Source organism: Aegilops tauschii, chromosome 1 (assembly GCF_002575655.3).
Source record: "Aegilops tauschii subsp. strangulata cultivar AL8/78 chromosome 1, Aet v6.0, whole genome shotgun sequence".
NCBI lineage: Eukaryota > Viridiplantae > Streptophyta > Magnoliopsida > Poales > Poaceae > Aegilops > Aegilops tauschii.
In genome coordinates, this window is record NC_053035.3 from 495,991,840 (window position 1) to 496,009,513 (window position 17,674).

Consider the following 17,674-nt stretch of genomic DNA (forward strand, 5'->3'; position numbering starts at 1 on the left):
CAAGGTTTTGTAGTCTTCCATGGTATTTCTTCCTGAAATCATAAACATTGCAAAAAATATACTTTATGGCGATCAACAGTATATTTAAATAATTCATTAAATAAAATAATAAATAATAAGTGACACACCCAAAACATTTACAAGAAATCGGGTTGTCCTCATAATAATAAACAATTCATTAAATAACATAAAAAATTTGGACTTAAACTTCACAAGAAATGTGTACAGTACAATGTATCATTGGGGTGGCCCCTAAGGGTTCCTGGAATCCTATGGGGCAACGGCTTGTGAGGGGAGCGGAAAGGAGGGGCATCACGACGGCCCAAGGATCATCTTTGGCACACGACCATTGCCGCGGCAACGACAGTGGTTTATTCGATGACAGTGTGCATGAAAATGGTTTTGTGCTAAGGTTAATAGGCAAGTAAAGATGATTATTCACCACCTTGATTTCCTATTGCTATATGTATAGGTCACCAGCAGATTATCTGGTCCTCCTGAATCCTTTTCCATCTCTTAATCAGAGCTGGTGTTTCTCTGTTTCTCTATGAGCTACATCCCAACCATCTTGGGATGATCCTAAGCCAGAGACTAAGTGCTGCTAAAGTGTAAAACAACAGAGCTACGGGAATCAATGTTAACCAGTAAACTACTACCTCTGTACCAAAATATATACATTTTTGCAGCTTAATTTGAACTACAAAAACGTTTTATATTTTGGTACGGAAGGAGTATATTGCTGCTCATGTCCTCCGTGTGGGATGACTTATTTTTACTGTTTTGCTCAAACCACTTCTGCATGTAAATTACAAAGCATACATATAGTTCAATGGTGAATGAAATGGTTTCTGCAGGATTACATGCCTGGGGCTGAAAAGAGAAGAATTAAACTGAGATGCTGTTCTCAAACACTTGATGACCAGCTCTGGAAACATATATTGCTGAATTTACTTTGGAGTGTGTAATGCACTCTGTGCACAGCATCACAAGTCAGGCAAATTAACAACACCAGTTTTCTTTCTTTTTCCTCATTTCATACCTTTCGCTACAACTGCGGCAATTTACATAGATTCTAGCTCAGTAGCCTTGCCACCAGATTGATCATAAGAAAGAAAACATTATTCCAACAGACTAAAACAAACGGTTCCTTCTTGAGGAGACTACTAAAAGGTACCAGCAAAAAAAAGGAAAAGAACAGAAAAAGAAAGGTAATTACACGCCCCTGCTAAATCTAGCAGCAGGCAATTATTCTTGCTTCTGTCATAGCCCATACGCGGTGCTGAAGTAGCTCTTGGCGACATTCCGGTTCAGTATCTGCAGCACCTTGCCGTTGGCCGGGCTCACGAACCGGGGCGTCTTGAACTGGCTCACCGCGCCTCCTAGGGTCAGGAAGTGGAGCAGGATCTCCCTGAATGTGCCCTTCCGCAGGACCCGGAGCTCGAGCGGCCCGATGGTCTTGATCTTCCTCGACCCCATGTAGCCCGCGTCGAGGAATGCCAGGTCCAGGGCGTTAGCGCACCCGCTCAGAACATCGTCTGTGGCCTCAGAGCTCAGCTCCCAGAAAATCACATAGCGGCCCGGGTCACTCGACTTCTCCACGTAGCTCGTGAAGTCCACGAGCTCCAGCTTCTCCCCTTCCAGCAGCTTGGCCGCCTCCTCGACAGCCAGCTGCAGGTCCTTCTCGGTGTTCTTGTCGATGTTGATGCTCAGCACCAGGCTCCTGCGGCAGATGAACTGGAGCTCCGGCGTCGAGTTGTGGAAGCGCGCTATCTTCACCACATCTCCTAGTCTGTAGCGATATAGGCCTGCAGCAACAGAGCAGAGAAGGGATTGTAAATAGACTAATAGTAGTATTCAGAGATCAAAATTAAAATCATATGCTTTAAAAGAGAAGGATCAAAATTCTACACCTAAAGTTCACTATTTCCTGAGCAAGGAATGTCCAAAGTTGCTCTTGACAGATATGTACTAGCTGAATTAATTAATGACGCGATGTGATTGTTGAGTCTGGTAAAGCTGATATAGACCAAGATTAGGACGCACTGGCTGGCTTATGCTGTTTGATGCTACCCCTAATGAATGCAGCAATGAGTGGACAAGAAACGTTAGCGATAATTACTTGCCCACGTGCTTAATCCACAACCTTGATGCATACAGAGCAACTGTGTTTCAAATTTGTAGGGACATGGCTAATAAGTCTGAATTTACACTGAAAACTACACACCACAAGAACCACTAGATTAGGTGCTTCTAATAATCGTTACGAGATAAGATATCTGACTCAGGTGACAAGCGCAAAAGGAGAACACATGATGAAAATTTATATTGTTGTCCTTAATAGCTATATTTACCCCACCATTAATCTAAGTGTCAGAACAAATAGCCAAGAGAAGGAATGTACCTGCAAAGGTAGTCAGCACAACTTCATAGATTTTGCCAACCTCAACTTCAGTTAACCCAACCGGCTCCGACTCGATGTAATGAATAGCTGCACTGTTCTCCGTCTCCTCCCCTGTTGGTTTCTCCAAAGGAATGAACTCAAAATAACCAGTCTGCGGCAGAACAGCATAAGTCACCTGCTCAGGCGGCACCGTGGGGTCGATGTTAGAACCAACCCATCCTTCAGAGGCGCCATAGTCGGCACTGATCAGTGGCAAGTGCCCAGCATAATGCCGCAGCTTCTTCAGATACGGCTCCATGGACCCTGTCATGATGCCATACACGTACTTTGCCTTGGGCCACAGTGCCGGGATCACACCATACCAGTTGCTCAAGCCCGCACACTTCTTGTGGATCGAGTCAGCAAGCTCAGGGTTGGGCTTCAGAATCTTTGAAACAGCCTCGCGAATTGATGGTACTGTGATTTTCTCTGAAACAACACCATCTCTTATATCAGCACATAGCTCCTCCCAAACCTCCTCCAATGTTTGAAATGCATGCACTAGGCTGTGAGCAAACGTCGAGAACACGGAATGGACCTCATCTGAGTATATCAACCCACAGAGCAAGTGACAGTACAAGGATTGGTTGAAGTCAGGGCCAAAGATGACTTCGTCGGGGCTGCAGCCCTGAGACTGGATATCCTTCATCCCTTCCTTGTAGCGTTGACTCCGGTACAGGTTTGTTGTTGCAGTTGTAGCAAGGATGCCACCAGGCGTCAAGACTTGCTTGCTACCATAAACAAACTGCAAGGCTTTTCCTTCGCTGATAGGGTATTCACTGTAATAACAAAACACAATATTATTCTAAAATTTTCAGATGCATGGAAGAAATTCAGAACCCAAGCTACACTTAATCACACGCGTCACAGTAATGTATAAACAACAAAAGTTTCTGCCGGACTTGACCAGCAAGATTAGTTTGAAAATCAGAAGCTGCAGTTGTTCTTGAGCGCAATAACAAAATGGAGATCCTTACCGGTTCCTGAATGCGTACGAAGTACGGAATATTTGAAGTGTGTTCTCAAGCAATTCATCATTAAATGGCAGGAACTTAGGCTTTCCCTGCGTCGTACCAGAACTGCATAAAAATAGGAAAACAGGTTACGGAAATCTACTTCCATAGGACAACAAGATAACACATCCGAAGGCGATGAGTACCTGAGGGAGAGGGAGGTGATGGGCTTCCCGGTCACCACTGGTGCGCTATCACCATCAGCAACCCTCTGGATGAACGGTTCAACGTCGCTGTGCACACACAACGGGATGCAAGATTTGTAGCTAGCGGCATCGGTCCTCCCATCGAGGCCAAACTGCCTCAGGTATTCAGCACCGGCATTCGCCTCAAGGATCCTTTTCAGCGTATCCAGCTGCACGCGCGCAGCATCGCGCGTCAACATCTCGAACTCATTGATAGTCTCCTCGCAGCTACAGATCGTCATTTGTGCTGGCAGAATCCTGGCTCTATCACCTGTTCTGCAGGATAAAACAGAGGAAATGTGTGTGAGTGAGCAAGCAAATCTGTGAGGCCAGTTATAGGAGAAGAGCTGAAGGCATTGCGGTGTTGCCAATTCAAATCAAGTGGCAGTGAATTCAAAGAGAACGGCGAGTCAAAAGATTTCGCGGTTTTGTCTAACCACGAACTGAAGTGGACACCAAAGAACCGACAGTGCAGTCTAAAGAGAGAGGCATCAGAATGTTAAGACATTCTTGAACAACTTCAAACTTTATCACCGACAGAATATGAATATCCGACTAAAATGCAGTAATCTTCCAACAAACAACATAAGATTGCACGTACGAACGACGAATCAACTCTGACAAAATAAAATAACCGGATACGAAAAGTGACCGACCCGGTAGACCAAGAAAAAAAACAGAACAATGGTATTCCCCACAGTATACCTACCAAAGAAAGCTGACTAACAAAACCATGGAAAACCATGGCCACTCTGCATGCCATCTGTGGAAACATCGACAAGCCTGAGATTTCACTTTCCCACGCAGCGTTTACTAATGAAAATACCAGATCAGAATCCCAGCAAAGGGAGGGGCATTGATCCTCACCTTTTGCAGCATAGATACCACTAACAAACCCAAGGATTGCAACATAAAGACAATCTAGCAAAGCTAAAGCATATACTGACAGGAAACGCCACGCCAGGCATAGTCTGATTACAGTCTTGCTACAACTGATAGATCCACAACGCAAAATCTTCCAACAGAAACTAGGAAACAGTCCCCTTCAGCAATCAATCAAAGATAGAAACAGCGCACCGTCATCGGCATTTCTCACAGCAGAGAGGGATTAAAACCCCTCCCGGATACAGTAGCATGATTCTCGCAAAATTTGGCGATGCAAACTAAGAAACAGGCCCCTTCCATAAAAGAAAAGGAACAGCACAGCAACATCTTTGGCATTTTTGATAGCACAGAGCAGAAGCCTCTCAGATATACAGTATACAGTATGATTCTTTTTGTGGTAAAAGCAGCTAGCCTACCGTTCTAGCATCGGTGAGTGGACATAATAGGAAAGTAATAGCAGTGTCCACCACTCGCTCTAGCAGTAGCATCCCTCCCTCCCTAGCAGCAATTGTTGTATGCACGTCTCTAGGCAATAGTGCTAGCATTCATATAGAAACGTTTCTTTTTTGGTGAAATATTCGACGAATCATCTATCCATACATAGTTCCATACAGTGGAATCCTACGAAACCAAAAAGAAATGCCTATCGATTTTGTTCAGGTAGGGATGGACCTCGGCACCGACAAAGAAAAACAGAGCTCGCGAGCGAAGAACATAGATAGAAAGGAAGAAAGACAGGGGCGGATGGATGGAGATGGAGTGGGTATACGAAACGGACTAGACAGGAATGGGCGAGCGGCGAAAGAGGGGAGTAAATGTGACAAGACCCGACTAACTGACCTAGTAGCAGCCCCAAAAAGGGAAGCAAATCGACAGGCGAAGTGCGCAGACATGGCCAGATGATGCCCAAGATAAGAATGTGTTTGCTCCAGGTGTCGACGACGACGAGCAGGCCGGAGTAGAAACGGGCCGGTGGAGGTGGGTGGGTGGCCGTGGGAACTGATCCAAAGCTGCTGCCTGAACGAACCGGAGCAGGAGAGGAGGGAATATAGTACGGATCGCGCGCGAAGCATGGTGACCGTGGGAGCGCGAATCGGAGCGACATTCGACAGTGGACGCGGGGACTGTGTGTGAGGTTCTGGTGGCTCGTTGACCAGACCCGGCCGGGGGAGATTTTTTGGTGTGTGGAGCTTCTAGAAGGCCGGAAGCACGAACGATTCCTTGTGTTGTTTCGGGTGTGGGGAAGGAGGTCCAAGAAGAATCCTCTGTTTCGGCGGTCAAGACGAAGACGAGGAGATTGGTTTTGGAAAGCTCGACGAATTCGTCCCGTGAAAATCAAATCAAACCCAAAATCTAGCCCCTTTTAGGAGCAGAAGAAGAAGTATATTCGCGGAGGTGGGCGTATCAATGAAGCAGTATTTTACCCCGGGCCGGGCGGAATAAAATCAAATTGGACGACTTTACGGAGCAGTATATCCCCGGCCGGCCGGCGAAAGAAGGGCGACAGAGCAGAGGCAGGCCGGCAGAAACCAAGAAGAGCAGAGCAGCGCCCCTCCGGCTCGCGGAACAGAGCGGCGGCGCGCCCAAATTACAAGAAATTCCAACCGAGAGCAGAGAGGGGAGGAGAGGGGGAGGGGGAGTGACTGACCGGTGGCGGTGATCCGTGGGGTGGGGCGCGGGGGGAAAGCGACCTCTGGCGCCTCCGCCGGCCGGCCTCGGGTCTTCTGGGGGAAGGAGAGGGGAGGGGAGGAAGGCGACGAGGGAGGAGCAGGTGGGTGACTGGCTCCACCTCCACTAGGCGACGACGACGAGGAGGACGGGCGGAGGGGGGGGAGGGAGGGAGGGACCGGCGCCCGGACCAACCAACCAACCGCAAGCAGGCCCGACGGACGGACCACAACCGCGGGCGGGGATCACTGGATTGATTAGTCCAAGGGGAACAGGCGGGGCATATGACCTGAAGGCTGAAGCGAGCGAGAGAAATGATGGTGGTGGTGGTGGTGAGTTGCGGCGACGGGCGTGCCCTTTTGTAGGCGCCTCCGGCCCTCCGTCGGGCTCCCTCGCCGTCACCACCACCCTCTCTCGCCTTTGTCCCCTTGTGTTTCCTCCGCCGTTTGTTTCTGTGCAGCGGCCGCACACGTGTGCTTGGAGCCGGGAGCGGTGCGTGCCAAGTGTGCGTGCCTGAAGCGGGCCGGGCCGCTCGAGATTTTACCGATTAATGCAATATATCTTTCTTCATACATATCTTCGATTAATGTGGTGTATATCTTCGATCGATTAATGTTGTGTATATCTTCGACTGATGGAGTGTATCTTGTTCGTATATGGAGTATTTCATTAATTGTGTACATATTTTACATATCCTGGAGATATACACTGAAGATATACTCCTTGTCTTCGCTGAGTAAATATGCGGTTTTTCGACTAAATTAATCCACGGATAAGTTACTAGCATGTCATTGACAGAAATAAGCACATGCTGTTATTCGATCATGCAAGCATATACTACGCTAATAGCAGATCCATCTACGTATAACAATAGCATATGGCTAAAACAAAAATCAATAGGAGCGGGACAAACGAATTATACCCTCCAGTAGGCCCGGCAGAGGCCATGGCGGCGTCCTCGGTGGCCTTCTTCTCGGCTTCGAGCTTCTCGGCGGCGGCACGTTCGGCATCGCTGGACATGGTGATGAGGAAGAAGATGCGGATGTGGAGGAAGTAGTCGATCGGAGGCGAGCAGTCGCGTAGTCGCTCCCCAAAAGCTTAATCGCCCCTCTCCGGTACAGGATCCGGAGAGGTGGGGTTTCTGAGGCGTCTCCTCCCGTCAACCGTGTACGCGGTGAACGGAATGGAGTCGCCGCGTGCAGCAGCAAAGGGAACGACTGGGGCGGTGCGCGTGGAGCAGATGTGATATGTTCGTAATGGCTAGGGTTGGCCAACGCCTCATATATATATGTGCACGGCCGGGTGGAGCGGGTTGGTTGTCTCACTTGCTCCCGACGGACTGCGGGAGATTTCATCTATTAATGGAGCATATCTTTTCTGTATATCTCTCGAATATTGCACATTAATACAAGATTTTTCTTTCAAGAGAGGCGGTTACTGTTCCCCATACCAATTGTTTTGTTTAGCAGCAACACACGTGCTCTCATTGTGGGGCCAGCACATGTCAAGTGGGGAGGAAGCGGCTCATCCCACTCTCGTGGGGTTGTGCGGGATTTCTTCGATTAATGTTGTGTATATTTTCGATTGATGAAGTATATCTTCTATATATCATGGATATATATACATAAACGATATATCTTCCATTGATGGAGTATATCTTCTATATATATCTTTCATATATCTTGGAGATATATATACATAAACGATATATCTCGATTGATGAAGTATATCTTCTATGTATAAAGGGGTCGGGCTGCGGCTCCCTCGCCGTCACCACCACCTCTCTCCTCTTTTTCTCCTTGTGTTTCCTCGCCCGTTTGTTTATGTGCTGCGGCCGTACACGTGTGCTCGGCGCAGGGGCGGTGCGTGCCAAGTGTGTGTGCGTGCAGCGGGCTCATCTCGCTCCGGCCCAGGCCGCCTGAGATTTCAAAGATTAATGTAGTATATCTTTCTTCGTATATCTTCAATTAATGTTGTGTATATCTTCGATCGATGGAGTATATCTTGGTCGTATATATCGATTAATGGTGTACATCTTTTATATATCCTGGAGATATCAAAAAAGATATACTCCTTGCCTCTCCTCTTCCAAATTTTAAGTGTCACATGCGTTTTCGGCGTGATGACAAGTGTGGGTGGAGCAAATCGTCTCGCTCACTCCCAATGGACGGCTGGAGATCTCATCCATCAATAAAATATATCTTTTTCATATATCTCTTGAATATTGCACATTAATATGAGATCTTTTTTTACCGAGGAGAAGCGGCGGCGACCGTCAGTTTCCTAGAGATAGACACAAAAGTATAGAGATCTAAAAAAATACAACTAGGTGTCTCCTCTCTTTTGAATTACAACCGTTACATGTGTTTTCAGTATGGTGATAAGTGTGGGTGGAGCGGACGACTTGTCTGACTTGCTCTCAACGGACTGCTAGAGATTTTCATCGATTAATGTATCATATCTTTTACGTATATCTCATGAATATTATGCATTAACACAAGATCTCTTCTTTCGAGGAGATGTGGTTACTGTTTTCCACATCAAATTGTTTTGTGCCGCAGCCATACACCTGCTCTTGGTGTTGCTCATCTCGCTCCGAGCGTCTGCTGGAGTTTTCATCCGTTCATGCAATATATCTTTTCTTTGTATATCTTCGATTAATGTTGTGTATATCTTCGTATATCTTGATCATATATATTCAATTAATGGTGTATATCTTTTCTCTTCAAATTTCAAGTGTCGCGTGTGTATTCGGCATGATGACAAGTGTGGGTGGAGTAGATCGTCTCACTCACTCCTGATGGACGTCTGGAGATCTCATCCATTAATAAAGTATATATTTTTATATATAAGTTGAATATTGCACATTAATATGAGATCTTTTTTACCAAGGAGAAGCGGCGGTGACCGTCAATATCCTGGAGATATGCACAAAAGATATACGCCTGTCTTTTTGATTGCAAATTTTAAGCATCACATTGTTTTTCGGCATGATGACAAGTGTGGGTGGAGCAGATCGTCTCACTCACTCCCGATGGACGGCTGTAGATCTCAACCATTAATAAAGTTTATATTTTTCATATATCTCTTGAATATTGCACATTAATATGAGATCTTTTTTACCAAGGAGAAGCGGCTGTGACCGTCAATATCCTGGAGATATACACGAAAGAGACACGACTGGTAGATTAATTTGTACTATTTGGGAATTTTCTTTGCAATTCAATCCGGCAAGCCATTCTATTACTAGTACTTGTGTGCTCGCCTGCTAGCCTGCAACTACTAGCATACTTTGCATCTAGATTTTTACAGTTAGTACTTCAATTGGCTAGAGATACAACAAGATGGAGCACAAAGCCTATTGCTATTTGTTTAGGGACACCATTAAAGAATGATTTACGTATCAAACTTGGTGATGCTTATTTGAGCCATATCCTAATTTGCTTCGTGGAGAAGGAGCTGCTGGACACAATTACTAACGAAGTGATTGTTATTTTTTTGTGAGTTTAACGAAGTGATTGTTGATCGTGGGAGAAATGCAATGGTCTAATACCTTACACCTTTTCTATATTTACCATCTCCATTAGTATTTAAATGGCCAGTACTAACATGTGTTTTCTCTTTGCAGATAACGTCATTTATCTTAGAGACAAATATTCTCTTCTGCAACATATGAAACTATTTGGATATAGAGACTTTTTGTAAGATATGTTCAGTTTAGTGGTAAACTTGTCATGTTACTATTGGATAAAGTATCTTTTGTTGGCATTTATGTGGAAGGCAAATTTCTCTTTTGCTACATATGAAATATTGGGATATAAAGTCTTTTTGTAAGGTTTGTTCAGTTTAGTGGAAAAGCTTGCCGTGTTAATATTGGATGAAGTATCTTTTGTTTAGAATGCGGAACGTAGATGAACTATCTTACCATTTATGAGAAAAGTGCTAAACAGTTTTTTATGGATGAAAAGTGCTAGACGTTTATAAGACCGTGAAACCGTGTTCGTGAGTATTCCATAGATGGGGGCCCCCGGTCAGTTTTCATCATGGGTCCGCCCCTGGCTTTTAGTATGACTACGGTACGACATGGGCACCACATTTGGTATCTGGCAAAAAAATCACCTACAAATTTGAAAACTTATGTAAGAACTAGTAAGCATGTACGTGCAACGCACGTCTCCGCAATTCAATCCATTTTTTGATTTTCACAATTATTTATTTAGTTCCCTTTTCTGTTGGTTTTGTTCATCTACACCTTTTTAAATTCAAAAAACTATAGAAAATACAAAAAAGAAATATGATATGTGCTATTCCCAAAAGAAATAAAATGGAAATGTGACATACATAATGAATGGGGATTATCTAGGATTATAAGTAAACCATTTTGTTAACTATCCCTGAGACACTAATATAATTATTTGAAGTGCATTGTTTGACCATACACACAAGAGTGAAGAGCTTATTTGAAAAGTGTGCAAAAATGGATCTTTAGATATATTGTATCAAACAAAGAGTATGTCTGCCAAAACAAAATTCAGAAACTAAGACTTGATAATGGCATCCATTAGCTGCCATACATATATCATCACTTCTAATAATTAACCTCCAGGAACTCTTTCTGTGGAGAGAACTATACAACAAGACATGAAAATGAATTGTATGTTTAGACCAAATAATTACTAATCTTGAACTATAGTTTCAGACCAAATAACTGACACATGACTGGTGAAATCAACTACAGTATTCCCAACAATATGAACATATTTTCGATGCAAAACAACTACATACACATAATTTGGTTTCCAAGATTTGGCATCTTATTAATTCGTCCAAGCATTCCATGTGGCTCCGCATCTCGTTCTTATTCTCTAGTTGCAACAGCAAAACAGAAGAATGTTATTGCTGCAATTTTTACACTTCAAAGTACCACAAATACACCTCATACTCGGATTTGTACAACAATAGGATGAAACTATTTCTATGTAATATATTTTTTGTCAAGAGACTTGAAATATCGTAGATTTAATGCTTGTACAAGTTCAGTTAAAACTGGTTTAACAAGTGTACAGACTACAGACTGAACTTATTTTGACTGCCTAGATTAACCAAAAATTGGGGGATTTCACACCAACTGACTGTAGTATCAAATACCACATACCAACTCATGTAGTAATATACAACAAAAATAGTAGAAGAAAACAATACAATGACAGAATGACTGTAGGTAGCAGACGTACATAGAAAGGCATGGGCAAAAAAATCGATTATTTTCATCACATAGTAATCATGCACGTGCAACACACATGTAACCATAGGAAGAAATATACTCATTCAATACTATTTAGTAGGTAATTATTAAATAAAATCAACAAAATAATATACAACAGAATCCATGTCAAGTGGAACTAACAACAAGTCATATTGTCTTAAAAAACATGATGTGAAATAAATCTAGTCATACGAAAATCAATTACCAACAATTGGATTTTCCTTTTGCTAGTAGCTAGAAACCTGAATTAGTGCTCAGCGGCTCACAGAGATTAATACTATGTTTTTTGGTGGTGGTTGCCACATTATTGTCTTTGAATCTTTTTTTACGGAGCCTAGAAAATCCAACTTACTGTCTTTTTTTTAAACAATACAATGACAGAATGACTGTAGGTAGCAGACGTTTATAAGACCGTGAAAACGTGTTCGTTGAGTATTCCATAGATGGGGGCCCCCGGTCAGTTTTCATCATGGGTCCGCCCCTGGCTTTTAGTATGACTACGGTACGACATGGGCACCACATTTGCAATCTGGCAAAAAAATCACCTACAAATTTGAAAACTTATGTAAGAATAAGTGCAGAGGACAAGTAGAAACACGCGTGTATTGTGTTTAGGGGCGAACGGTCAGTTCTGGTGTACTCCCTCCGTAAACTAATATAAGAGCATTTAGATAACTACTTTAGTGATCTAAACGCTCTTATATTAGTTTACAGAGGGAGTACAATTTACTGCAGGGCGTATTAAGTTTAGGGACAAACGGTCAGTTCTGTAGTACAAGTTACTGCTGCTACAACTTGAAAACTTCCTTTTACACACTAAGTTATTCTGGTCTACAAGCTACACTAACCTGCTGTGTATATATGGTTCCTTCGCAGTTCGTGAGTTTTTTTTTTTTGAGCTGGTAGTTGGTGTGTTTTTCTTTACTTTGCAAATAATAAAATAATTTTGACAAACTTCACGTCTATATATCCTGGTCGGCAAGTTACTGCTGCTACAAACTTGAAAACTTCTTTATTTTCACACCAAGTTATTCTGGTCTACAAGTTACACCAACACGATGGATCCTAGGCTTCCAATTCTTGATCTTTATGTATTTCGCATATAATCACTCTCTGTACAAAATTTCACATGCATATATACATAACTATCATTCGTATGCGTGCTCGTTTTTATTTTCTTGATATGCTTGTACTCTCTCCGCTCCATAATGTAGTGCATACAGATTTTGGGAAAAGTCAAACTTTACAAACTTTGACCAAGTTTACAAAGAAAACTGTTTATGTGTATGGTACTAAATATATACAATATGAAAGTACGTCTTGTAATGTATCTAATGACATGTATTTGGTATTCTAGATATGTTGTTCTCTATAAATTTGGTCAAAGTTCGTAAAGTTTGACTTCTTTAAAAAATCTAATCTATATGGACTACATTAAAATCTCTTTTCATGGAAAATGCAGCATACCCGACTTTATAAACAAAAGTCATAACGGCAACGTCATCCAACACACGACCAATAGCTTACGGACCAAGTTCGAAGGCACAGCAGGTCAAGTACAGGTAACAAGTTTTACCAAAGAGCTCAAGGAACGCAGTCCAAGCGGACGGAGAAATCACAAGAGACACTAACTGAGCAGGAACGTAGAAGGAGCAGGTTGATCTCATCAGGTTGATGGCGTCGGGATGCATCCACAGATCTGTCGAGCGGGTTTAAGCTAGGTTATATCATGGATTCATGGCGATCAACGATAACCCGATGGGGAAACTAGCTGGAGGTATCTACGTACCCCATCGATCGCATGCATGCATATGCATGAGCTGTGTATAGTCATAGCCGTCTCGCCTACGCCTACCATGCAGTCGATCTCAGCATATCTGCATGAACAGCAGCGGCGCGCGGCGCTCGCGTCACACCATCGCATTTCACGGGCCGGTCTCTGCCGCCGTATCTCATCCCGTGCGCGTGACCGGCGCTTTGCCCGTTCGAGACCGATGTGCCGTGCACGTACGTGGTCAGGGGTCTAGTCTCCCTCTCTCTCTCTCTCTCTCTCTCTCTCTGTTGTCTGTTCTGTCACACCTCGTGAACTTGCTAGCTGGTTCATTGTATCAGCAACTAGTATAGTAAGTAGGGTGCTGCTAGCTGCTGCGATCCAATCCACACGGCTGCGTGTACTGTTGTGGAGCGACCACGATACCCTATTTCCGTCGATGGCGTCCCCCTTCCGTTTCGTCACAGACATGCTACAGTGTCCTGTGCTTTCCTCTTTCGTGATCTGCCTTTTCCGTAGGCGGCCCCAACGTTGGCTTTAGTTTGGTCCACGCTCGATTTGTGTGGTGAATGAACCGGTGATAGCTAGCGCTAGGTGTAGCTAACAATGATTAAGGCATAGGCACATAAATTTGGAATATCGAGGGTACCCTCCGACCGGCAAAATTTTGTGTTTTGGCCCTTTTCTATATCTATATCTATATCTATATCTATCTATTCTATATCTATACCTACTAATAAAAGTGCTATTGCTTCCTATCTCCGTAATTTGGTCCGTTTTTGTTCCACCGTCAAGTTTCCATTGTCCGTATGGTTCGTACGTCGTTCTTTTTTTTTTTGAGGATCTGTTCGTACGTCGTTCGAGCAGAGGAAAATTTATCCCTCACTGTCCCAACGAAGCCTGGTATGACTCATCTAGCTAACATGGGCCTCAGCCCATCAAACAAATCTGGCAAACAACGATGCGAACACGAACCGCAACCTGGCTGACATTGAATTCAAAAGGGGGCGTCCAACCCAGCTAACCAATAATCGTGTGCAAAAGAGAACATTTGACCATCTATTACAGGGCGCGAGGTGGTGCTCCGACGAGGCTCCACCGGATCCTGCCGGATGGTGACGGCGCAGGCCGCGTATCCGGTGGCGCGAGCTCTTCGCAGACGCCGCCGGCGGCGGTTGGCGTCGACTTGGGGCGGCCATGGCCGGTTCATGTGGGTGGGCGGCTGGGGGAAGGTAGATGAAACGGGAGGAATAAAAGGGAAAAGGAGAGAGGGCGTGCGAGGTCGTGCTCCGGCGGAGCTCCGACGAGGTTGCTGCCGGCGGCGGGGATGGATGCAGAAGGGGCGCCGAGGTGGGCGCAGCCGGCAGAGGCGGCACGTCCCAAGGCGGGTGGGAGTGCCTGCTGCTTATCGGGGGTTTGGGGGGATGGATATAACTGTTTGTTTTATTATTTGGGTTCTTCATAGTCGTCTGGAAGACTGGAACTGTCGATACGACGCCAGCGAGGCGGCTGATTTCTTCCAGCTATCAACTTACGTGTTAACGCTAGCTTGCACGCATGCTGAGTTCAACAGAGAGATTATATTTACGTGGATGCTATAGAATTAGTGGTTAGTATTTTCCCACTAATCTGGTTATATAATTTAAAAAGTGTCTGTATGCTTTAAAAAATGGTTGTGTAATTTAAAATGTGTTCGTGCTTTCTAAAAAAAATAAGTGATTTTAAAAAAGTGCCCTTGCATTTTAAAATGTTTATTGTTTTTCAAAAAGAGTTTATGTATTGAAATATTGTCCACATTTTTTTCCACAAAAAATCACCCTTTTTTAAAATGTGTTCATGTAATTGTAAAAGTGTTTGCAAGTTAAAAAATGTTTGTAATTTTAAAAAGGTTATGTGGCTCAAGTCAATTTTCGTGTGTACTAAAAAAGTATGTTTATGCATTCTGAAGAAAATACTATTAAAAGCGAGTTGGATTATGAGGGACGGTGTATGGAATAGATGCAGGGTAGCTCATGTAGGGCGGCCCTTAGGTCAAGCTCGACTAGATTAGTTTTAAAAGTTATAAATATTCCTTTGCGTTGGCGCGCTTCAGTGATAAGTTTGCCGTGCGGTGGCCAAGATTAATGGGGATTCTTTCCCCTTACCCACATGTGAGCCCCAAATCCTGATTATTTTTTCTTTATGAACCGCTAATTGGAGCTGTCGAACAGCACGGATTAATTTGTTTCTTGATCCATCCTGTGTGAGATTAATGCTTATTGCTTTTTCACGTGTTTTCTCTTCACATCGAATGTGATATGCATATGTTGGCCTATGGTATTTTCTCACACATATTGACAAGTACTACATTATTTCTGTTATTAATCTACAAGTTTTTGGCATAAAATGAAACCGCTTAGTTAGCCAAGGAAGCCTGCAACTATGTGGAGTACCCTAAGCCTCTTGCCAAGGTCATGATTCAGCTCCAGAATTCATTGCATGTTTGTGTCTGATGTGATCGAAAATTCATCAATAGCACGGTTTGTGTCCTGTAAGATTTTTTTAGCCGGTGTCCAGTAAGATGAAGAGTACCGTTTATGTCTGGAGAGAGGGACACGACCACATCCGGATGGCATCCAGGCAGTCTTGCCTGATCTCGATGAGACGGTCTCTTCTTGGACTTCAATCAACGTTTACCAGAACACAAATGATCCACCAAAATACAAAAGATACATGTTCTGCTTGTTGGTACCAAGTTGGTATACTTGCTGCTCCGACTACTCTAGATTGTTGAAAATGCTATATTACTTATTGATATTGTTCTAATTTAAATATGAGTGCGAAGTAATTATATGAAACTAGCATGGTTCGCCTATATCAATTGATTTGGGATAATGGCATGTATCCCGAACTAAGCTCAGTCAATTCGTTGTTCTTCACCTAGATCAATTGATTTGGGATCATGTCTCATGTCTCGAACTAAGTCCAAAAATCTGCCCTCAAAATATACCATTTTTGTTATCGGTGGCCTCAGTCCCGCAACCGAGTTTATCAATCGGGTAAACCACTAATCATAGCAACTGACATTTGCTCCGTATCGAAGCACATGTAATGATTATAATCCATTCAATGAAAGAAGATTTCAAATCATGCATCATGAATGATGAATCTTGTCATTTAATGTGGACCGACCGCCGCAAACCTATGTAGCGCTCGATGAGAAATTTTCCAATTACTCACACCAATATACTGATCTAGATACCGCCAACAATCTAGACATTCTCTTTCATCTGATTGTTTCATTGGCCACACACCAAGATCTATGCCATATGTGGATGTGAACCAGATGTTGCCAAGTCTGGCATCACCATGACGAGGTCATCGGAATGCCGTTCCTAAGTAAAAAAATTGTGTCATTTTTTTTAATCATTTTGTTAGCATCATTCTTACAAGTTTAGACCAGCGAGCCTCCGAAGCTTCATCTTCCACCTTTTTCCTCACCCCGTCATTTCATACAAACTATTGCAACGTTATATTTTTTTCTACACTCCCGTTGCAACGCACGGGCATTTGTGTTAGTGTGGTCTAAATTGGGGATCTGACCCCGTTTGAATTTTTTTTGAAATCTGACCCTTTTTCCTACCGCCACGAGGCCCGGCGGTAGGGTCAGGCAACCTACCGCCACGAGGCCCGGTGGTAGGAAACTTATGCACGTCAACAGCGTTAACGGCCTCCCGTCCCCCTCCGTCACACTGTACCGCCGCTACTCCTGGCGGTAGGGTATGGACATATGTAAGCCCGCGGGCCGGCCGCCCCCACCCCATTCTCCCTCCCACCCAGCCCCCCCCCAAAGAACAAAGCAGTTCCAACTCGCCCGCCCCTCTCTCATCTCCCCCACTTCCCCCTCTGATCTTCGTCGTTTGTTCACCATTTTTGCGGATCGAGATGGCCCCGAAAAGAGAAAAGTAAGCTCTTTCGATCCCTCCAATTAGTTTTAGTCAAACACCTTTCGATTCGTCGCATTATTTGATTCGAATCCCTCCCATTTTTGAATTAGATATAAACTTTTTGAACCCTATGATTGATTTAGATTATTTCTAGTGGAGGAAATGAGTTAGATATGAACTCTAGTGAAGATGAACCCTAGTTTTGTGAAGATGAACCCTAGTTCATATATGAACTATAGGAATTTTTTTGATGTGATGCATATGAACCCTACTTTTGTGAATATATGAACTATAGGATTTTTTTGATGTGATGCATATGAACCCTAGTTTTGTGAAGATAAACCCTAGTTCATATATGAACTATAGGATTTTTTGGAGGAATTTGATGTGATATGACGATGCATGTTCATATGCTATGATGCAAGTAGTGGATAGTGTTGAAAACTTTATTCAATAAGTGAAAGATGTTGATATGGTATGATGCATTGTTAAATGTTGTTGAATGAAAGATGTTGGTTGA

At 43.6% G+C, this 17,674-nt stretch overlaps 1 protein-coding gene across 5 annotated transcripts; it reads right to left on the reverse strand.

Moving 5' to 3' along the window:
- Positions 1-999: 999 nt before the first annotated feature.
- Positions 1,000-7,435, reverse strand: LOC109785424 (jasmonoyl--L-amino acid synthetase GH3.5). 5 transcript variants are annotated; one of them, XM_040392349.3, is made up of 5 exons: positions 7,114-7,435; positions 3,600-3,914; positions 3,418-3,519; positions 2,402-3,219; positions 1,000-1,805 (listed from the first exon to the last, which is right to left on the reverse strand). In XM_040392349.3, the coding sequence occupies exons 1-5, from the start codon at positions 7,209-7,211 to the stop codon at positions 1,261-1,263; spliced, it is 1,878 nt and encodes a 625-aa protein (XP_040248283.1). In that variant the 5' UTR covers positions 7,212-7,435; the 3' UTR covers positions 1,000-1,260. The 5 variants fall into 5 exon arrangements, with proteins under 5 accessions (XP_040248283.1, XP_020199621.1, XP_020199623.1 ...); XM_020344032.4 differs by lacking the exon at positions 7,114-7,435 and adding an exon at positions 6,172-6,630; XM_020344034.4 differs by lacking the exon at positions 7,114-7,435 and adding an exon at positions 6,172-6,580 and having other exon boundaries at positions 3,600-3,909.
- Positions 7,436-17,674: the final 10,239 nt, after the last annotated feature.

What these genes read in the sequence shown, in the direction of transcription:
- LOC109785424 (XM_020344031.4), bottom strand. Translation starts at nt 5,596, where the DNA reads ATGCTTCGCGCGCGATCCGTACTATATTCCCTCCTCTCCTGCTCCGGT. An exon ending in CTTTTTGGGGCTGCTACTAG is followed by an intron (nt 3,915 to 5,363) that starts GTCAGTTAGTCG and finishes TTTATCCTGCAG; the next exon opens with AACAGGTGATAGAGCCAGGA. An exon ending in TGTGCTGACTACCTTTGCAG is followed by an intron (nt 1,806 to 2,401) that starts GTACATTCCTTC and finishes CTGTTGCTGCAG; the next exon opens with GCCTATATCGCTACAGACTA.